At 31.7% G+C, this 8,604-nt stretch overlaps 1 protein-coding gene across 2 annotated transcripts in view; it reads left to right on the forward strand.

Moving 5' to 3' along the window:
- The window catches only part of LOC119834312 (aspartate aminotransferase, mitochondrial), a 12,683-nt gene extending 8,841 nt beyond the window's left edge, over positions 1-3,842 (forward strand). Inside the window, exons 5-9 of one of the 2 annotated variants that reach the window (XM_038358766.1) lie at positions 218-313; positions 711-861; positions 2,491-2,665; positions 2,995-3,145; positions 3,660-3,842. In XM_038358766.1, coding sequence (XP_038214694.1) covers positions 218-313; positions 711-861; positions 2,491-2,665; positions 2,995-3,145; positions 3,660-3,782 — 696 coding nt within the window. In that variant the 3' untranslated portion in view covers positions 3,783-3,842. The remainder of the gene's footprint in view (positions 1-217; positions 314-710; positions 862-2,490; positions 2,666-2,994; positions 3,146-3,659) is intronic. The other variant, XM_038358688.1, reaches the window with a different exon arrangement.
- The last annotated feature ends 4,762 nt before the right edge of the window (positions 3,843-8,604 follow it).

An 8,604-nucleotide genomic window follows, 5' to 3' on the forward strand; every position in this document is an offset into this window, starting at 1 on the left:
CAGATTCGAAATTCAAATGTAATATTTTTTTATAATTAAGTGTAACAGTATTTATGGCCAGACTAAGTATAATAGCTTAGGCAGTTATGTAACTTCCATCACCATATGAATCTTGACAAAATTATTTATCTACATAGGTAATTCTTACATTTCTCTTTGTTATATTAAAATTTTCAGTCAGCTTTGCTAACGGTAATAATTATTTTGCCGCTTACAGAAAATTCCCGAAGGCTCCATAATTCTCCTCCACGCTTGTGCCCACAACCCCACTGGCGTCGACCCTAGGCCTGAAGAATGGCAACAATTGTCTCAGGTAAATGAGAAACTTATTAATCTCCTTCTAGGTCCCCCTGGATCCTAGTCCCTTTTTTTCTATTCCCTATTCCCCTCATTTATAGAAGCTTTTTTTTGGTTTTAGCTACTTTAAGATATCTTAGTGAGTTATGTATTTTTTGAATGGCTTAAGTTAGTATGAAATCTTTATAATTTTATGCGTTGAAAACTTTTCCACATGCAGCTCTTATAAGTAGCCATTTTTTCTACTAAAATAGTAACTTCACTTGACTAAATTTAAATGAGTTATAAACAAATTGTTCATTATTTATATGTGCTTCCAGCACGATCGGCCAAAAGAATTTTATGACGCTTCTTTAAAAAAAAATGTCTTAGTGTAGATAATTAATTAATGTAATATTAAATATATTCTCCAGGTTGTAAAAGACAGAAAACTGTACCCATTCTTCGATATGGCGTACCAAGGTTTCGCGACCGGCGACGTCGACAACGACGCGTTCGCCGTGCGACTGTTCGTCAAGGAGGGACACCAGATTGCGCTTGCGCAGAGCTTCGCTAAGAATATGGGTAATTTTCATTTTTTTATTCAATATTATTTGTTAAAAAACTAACTGAAAAGTATAGACACGTATATTTTCTTATTATTTTTTTTTATTGTGTCTCAGTAATCTTATATGATATACTCGAGTGACTGACCTAACTCCTGTATGCATATAGCAACATCTGATTGGATCAATTTAGTATATTTAATAATAAAGGTTCCAAGTTATCTGTCCATCATGTTGTGTATGTGTACAGGGATTATAGATTAAATAAAATAAAATTTATTGTGGGAGTCGAGCACGCTTCGGCACGAATTGGGCCAGCTCGCACCGGGGAAGTACCACACCCCCACAGAAAACCGGCGTGAAATAGTGGCATGCCACTGTGTTTCGTACGGTGAGTGGAGGAGCCGGAGGCCCATTTTCTTTTCCTCACCCGTCCCAGTCCATTCCTTCTTTCCAGTCGTTAATCCTTTCCTTTTCCTTTACCCCTTAAAAGCGGTCAACACCTTCGCAGAGGCACTACCTCTGCGAATGTTCATGGGCGGTGGTGATCGCTTACCATCAGGCGAACCACCAGCCAAGTTGCCCGCTATGACATAAAAAAAAAAACATAAAAAAAATAATCTCAGAGGCCTTCAAATTAACCAAATTAGAGGAAACTAAATTTTCATTGATATGTTAGTACCAAGAAAAATTCAAAACACATTAGTCATATAGAAAAATGTGAAAATATGCTTTTGAGGAAAAATTTCTAACGATAAATTGATTTCGATAAGAATAGGGGGAAAAATATATAAAAATTTAATATCAAGTTCGAACTGGATTACGATATGATAAGACCAGTTTCGAAAAAAAGAAATTTGTCGATTCATTTCGCTATGAAGTATGTAACTTTCAGTTCCCTTGATTTTATTTTTACTCATAATTAGTAAACTCATAATTAGTTATGTAATGTAAAACAATACCAGTTGTTTAAAAGCATGTTTATTCATCATACCCCAGAGGTATATTGACGTCATAGAAGCCACATGATAACAATTGTGCCCATAATTATTGTAGAAAAATATGTATACCAAATAACTAAATAATAACAAGATTCGATAAGAACCAGATTTCTTAAGTTAACACTTTCGACCTTTTTATCGTGTTATGCAACAGTTCAATAATATATTGGTTATCGGACTGTTTTAAGTAGAATTTTAACAATTATTTAAATGTATTTTTTTTTTCTCTATTTTTTGTTTTTTACAAGATGCATTTTTATTGTAACATTTATATTAGAATATATAGTTTGTATTATAAATACGATGTCTTATCATTATTATGTTAAATATACAAGCGGTCCGCCTCGGCTTTGCCCGTGATACATGTACAAAGCACTCAGGGGTCAGGGTTTTTTCTTAAAATATGCAATAAGAAATTAAAATATTTTCTGTGGTAGTCGGTAGACGGTCCTCCCCGATATCAATATTCCTGTTTTATTCCAACGGAGCATTTAATCGGGATAAAAAGTATACTACAGATTACTCAAGTCGGCTCATGGTATCAAAATCCGTTCAGTAGTTTCAGCGTGATTGACGGACAAACATCCAAACATACAAGCTGTCACATTTATAATATGAGTGTGATTTGATGAAATGTCAATTGGCAGGATTGTACGGCGAGCGTGCGGGCGCGCTCACGTTCCTGTGCGGCGACGAGGGCACGGCCGCGAAGGTGATGTCGCAGGTGAAGATCATGATCCGCGTCATGTACTCCAACCCGCCGCTGTACGGGGCGCGGCTCGTGCAGGAGATACTCAACACGCCCGAGTTGAAGCAGCAGTGGTGAGTTGGACGCCTTTTTATTTTTTTGGTAATAAAAAAAAATCTTTTTTTTTATTTATACAAACTAGAACATTTGAAGGTTTTGTAACGTAATGCGACTCTAAAACAATAGTAAATTATAAATCAATAATTATATTTAACAAAGAACTAAATCGTCTTCGAAATCGACTGTATTAGAAAAAATTTAATGATCATACAGAGGACACTAGCTAGCAGCCGAAAGGTTTTTAGCGGGATCGTCAGTCTATCTTTCTTATTTATTGTACATCAATACTAAAAAAATAAATAAAACACCAAAAAACAGTCCGTCTAAAGCCAACATAACACAGGTTGAAGGACGTGAAGCTAATGGCGGACCGCATCATCTCGATGCGCACGAAGCTGCGCGCCGGCATCGAGGGCGCCGGCAACAAGCTGTCCTGGCGACACATCACCGACCAGATCGGCATGTTCTGCTACACCGGCCTCACGCCTCAACAGGTGGGTCGTTTATGTACACTTTTAGGGTGCTGTTTCACATTTAAACAGGCTGTAACGCAGGAAATTAGCTGTCGATTGAATTAGTTATGTATGGATTTAAAAAATATCAAAAAAGTTCAAGTGGTCGGAATATCTTATTTATAGTCTTTTGTATGCTATTAATGGGGCTTTTTCACATTTTTAACTGACAGAAAGTAGAGCCGATATCAGGAATGTTCTGCGGAAATTAGATTTCGATTGAAATTACTAGTGTAATTTAAACACATCATATAAGTCAAGTTATCGGTATACCAGCAATCGGTGAAACCGGCCCTGAAAGCTGTTTATGTTGCGACAGCCAAAAAGCTGGTTACATAATAAATAGCAAAAAAAGAAGACACAAAAACTAGTTAGGCCAACCTTAATTCTGACACTTTCCGAACTAAAACTTATTTATTTATATGTAATTTTTAGTTTTATACCATTGAAATTTCTTTTCAAAATATCTCATTTATTTACTCGTTAACACTTGCAGGTGGACCGCCTCACCAAGGAGTTCAACATCTACTTGACCAAGGACGGCCGCATCTCGGTGGCCGGCATCTCGTCCAAGAACGTGGACTACGTCGCCGAAGCAATGCACAAGGTCACATCTTAGATATAAGGATAGGTTCACTGCCATAAGCATTAAATGATTTTTTTTCTCACTGTACCAGATGAATGCAGTATTTATGCTTCACTAGCCTTATACTTCATAGAATACGTTTAATCGAGATTTATATATTATTTACTTTATAATTTGTTAGTGTTAATAAAATTATAACTTTTTACCAGGTATTTTATTCATCCCGCCCGACGAATCAAACGCATTGTATTATTAAACTGTTTATTTTTAAAATAAGTAGATAAAATAAACTTGATGCCAAAAAACACAAAATTGTATTAACATGTTTGCAGTGATTCTAGAACGAAACTAATTCTATGCGATATATTTACAGCCGACAAACAAATGAAATCCTTATTCTATTTTTAAAAACTTGATGCAGGTCAATCGTTAACATTGCCTTATACAAAATAAATGTACAATTTTTACAACAACGCCTATGGGGTTGTGGCCTAAATATATTTTGGAACACATTTTATCCACAATTCGATTGCATCGTGGTAACAATCTTAAGCATATTCACCTGCATCCATACAAAATGTAAAACTATAACATTTTGCTAGACTATAACTACTTGTAGAACGTACACACACATACAAAATGTGTTTGATAAAATTACTTTTAGTAATAATATAATACAAATATACTAACTCATTTTATTATTATTGATATATCAATAAAAACAATAATATAATATTTACAATTTGTTGTTTCTATATCTAATAATGGCACTATATAAATTAATGCACATTTTTCGTTTCATTATAAAATATGTACCACATTACCGGACACGCCGTATTACACCTTTGATAATCATTTGTTTTATTCAAGAGTTTCCAAGGAATCGTTCCGATGGCAGATAAAACAATTCACCTAACACAATTGATGTGCTATAATTGCATTTGTGCGTAGGGACGGATGTACCGTTCAAAATACTATAATGGGACCACATGACAAGACTTACCTATTAAAGACAAAAGGAATCACGTCAATTGGTTAAGAATACCTACGGAGTTTTCGAACAGCAAATGAAAAAAAAAAATACAATCAAATTGAGAACCTCTTACGTTTTTGGGAACTTATTGTAAAATAACACTGGTTGAGTTAAAGTTGTAGGTAGGACATGTCTTGAGTTTTTGAATAATGCCCTTGTCTAACAAACGCATAGACTATAGATGTTCAATATTTAAATTTTATTGGGAAGGGAAAGATTCTCATTACATTATAGCACATCAACAGTCGCGCCTAAATAATTAATAAAATATTCACATTCTTATATTATGTTATTAACAACACGCCGTAATACAAATCTGTATTTTTACGTTATGTATTATTTACCACTTAATTTTTTAAACATTGTCAACAGATAAAAAAAAAACAAATTGTTTTATTTTCACAATACTGTTCATTTTTAACGAAAATCGTGCTAAGAATTAACGAAATTCATTTAAAAATTGGTGTTAGTGCAAAAACAAATTATGTTATGCTAAAATTGAATAAAAACCATCATTCATGCAGGGCCAGCCGTAGCTTTCATGTCGCCCTATGACCGAAGCATTCACATCATTTTTAACAAATATACATAATATGTAGCATATTTTTTATCATTTATTCCCTATCTGTGATATCAATTTCATTACTTTTTTGTTATTTACCATCAAGATGAATCTATGAAAAAATGATTTTGTTAAACCAATCTAATCGTGCTATCTTTTGCGCTATGTATTCTGGCGTCAAGCGCCAGGGCAACTGTCTACGACTACACCCTCTTTACCCAGAGCCGGCAATGCATTCATGCAAGTCTTTGAGTAAAAACTCACTGAGTCTAAATATATTTTCCTATTGAAACATTGTTTCCCACGTCTTCGTTGGAGCAGTCACTACATTTAACATTTCAAAAAACCCTGCTTATATACCATTGCGATGTTTAAAAACTAACATAACTTTACTCTGGCCAAGCTGCTTGAAGTTTGTTTGGGTTTATAAAATAATAATGTTTTTAAAATGTTAACTATATAAAATATTCTAATTTGGTAACAACTACTTATAACACTTATTGGCATATTTATGTGTTGTATGTAAATAAATAGGTGTTCTACAGGAAGAAATAAAATTGTATGATAATGTAGATTAAATAAAATAAGGTAAAAATTGCTCATGCGACCTGGACAGAGTCAAGTATAAAATTAAACTAAAACAAATATTGCTATAACAGATTGATTAGCCTAAAATAATTATGCACCATTGAACATACAACCCGCTCTATGAAAATTTAATCCACTGTAACTACTTTTGAGATCAGAGATTGGCCGTTCTAATGTTAATTTGAATGCATTATTTGTGTTGCAAACAAATTGTTTTTTAAATCACACTATTTTTAACGTTCAGCTTAAAAAGAAGATTACATAATAATATTTTATATGAGTTGCATTTTTCCAATAACTGTAAATAAAACTAAAATTAAAGTATTTATTTTGTGCGTATGAGTAATATACAATGCCATAATGTTGCATTTTCAATCATTATAGTATATTATTATAATGATTGCAAATCTCAACATGAACATAAAACAACGATTCTACATTAAGCTCTAACGAATAACATATATATTTTTCTATAGATGTCACAGTAAAACTGAATTCTCTCGAAAAATTTTGATCCGCAACGTACTGCTTACAATTTAATACAATTTTTATCTACTCGCAACCTGCATGCACCTGACGGCTGTTAGGGGAAATAAAATTCTCTGCATAGAACATAAATGCGATATTATTGATATTCGCATTAGATTCTAACGAAATAATGCCCTTGCAAGCAAATGTTTCGATCACAATTTTTCGACAGTTTGCAATCTCGCCAGTTAGATTATAATCTTACCGATTTCACAATCATACGGTGACATAAACAACTATTGTAGGAACACGATCTGAAGACTAATGTAATTTGAAGTTATGGATACTTTTTCATATCCTACGAAATGGTATTGCAATGTACAAAAGTAAAACTTGGCTGATCATCTATTTTGCATCAAAATACATAATTTCTATAAATGATCCTTTTCCATATTCTTTACAATCCAATAATTATAATGTCATATCCTACGAAGTATTACTCTATGAATTTTAAAATATTGACATTCAATTGTCCTGTACTTTTTATCTGAGAAAGAATGACAGCAAATTATAACTTAGCGGTTTACATTTTTTTTTACTTTTAATATAAATAATTGAATTCTATAATTATTACATTAATGTTTCTATTTAGAAATGAGCAAGTCGATGAATGCAATTTACATACTTGAATGACTTCATAATCTAGATGTAACTTTGCACTAACATTGGCCTTTAAAATTAAAATAAATTTCTAACAAATTTATTCTACATACAGAAATTCGTTGACCTCAAAATTTTTCAGGGCATTTATACAATTATCACTTAAGCTGGCTTGCATATTAAAGGTATACTAAATGTTTACAGTAGAAATTTCGACGAAAAATATCTTATTCTGACTCTTTATATTATATAATTTGCGCCAAAGGAGAAGTGTGAGATGTTTTTCTCTTTATTGACAAAATTTGCAGTGAATATTTTAAGTAATACATTAATTGTATTAATATCCCAAAGATAATATTCCAGACATATAAAAAACTGAATTATCTTACAATGACAATATTATAATAAATATTTCCAAATTCTATCAAATAAATAGACCTATTATTAATTTATATAAATAATTAATTTATTGCTTGAGCATTTCTTTCGACTTATTAGTAAGTAATATATTTTTTATAATGTCATAGTATTGTAGTGGGTTTTAATTTTTTTTATATAAAGTGGATATGTTAATTTTAAAAGTTTTTATAAAGTCCAAGTAAAAAGTATATTCAAACTTTGTTGCCAAGTAAATTAAATACAGAACAATGCTTCACAAAATAAAATAACTTAAAGTTGCCCTATAGATATTATATTATCTATGTTATGAAAAAGTATATTTAGTATAATAAATATTTAATGGATTTATATAACAATGTATCTACACAATATTATGAATATATTATTTGGTTTGTATTTTATTTAGTAAATATATTAATATTATTGCTTTAAGTACGAGAAAAGAAGGCAAGATATGCTATAGTGTGAATTTTATGAACTATTAATCTACTTTAACAAAAATTTTATCCTACTACATCTCATGCCTGTGGGTTACAGGCAAGGAATTCCCGAGTTTTATTTCTTATTAACAAATCTCTATTAGAATATCATGTTTACTTTCTTTCAAATAGCTGCAGCAAGACTCACTGAATAAATCAGATTTGACATAAGGATCAATGAAATAAATACTTATAAAAAAGATTTAATCATAGCGAGATTAATTTTAAATTGAAGAAATTTTTTATTAGTATCTGATCTTGAGTTATATCTTGAGTCATATTTCTATAGAATAAATACTTACACTTATAATTTTACAGTGTCTAAGTAAAATTATTCCTGTCAAAATACCGTCAGTGTTTTGCATATTATGAACAGGCGTGAGAAGATTTATAAAGATTGAAAGGCTACTGTAACAGAAACGCAACTATTAAATGGTTATTTATCTTAAGGCATTTTAGCGAGCACACGTTACTTGTTTTGGCAATAACGTACAAGATCACTGAAACTTTACACCCACTTTCGTAACAATTTCGAGTAAAACAATACAAAAGGAATAAACGATATATAATGTACATACAAGTATATAAAAATATGATGTTCCATTTCATACAAATTTATTCAGGTCATATCGTTTAATTTAGCCTCTTCGCATTCAAAGACGCAAT

The sequence above is a fragment of the Zerene cesonia genome, chromosome 1 (assembly GCF_012273895.1).
Source record: "Zerene cesonia ecotype Mississippi chromosome 1, Zerene_cesonia_1.1, whole genome shotgun sequence".
In the NCBI taxonomy this organism is placed as follows: Eukaryota; Metazoa; Arthropoda; class Insecta; order Lepidoptera; family Pieridae; genus Zerene; species Zerene cesonia.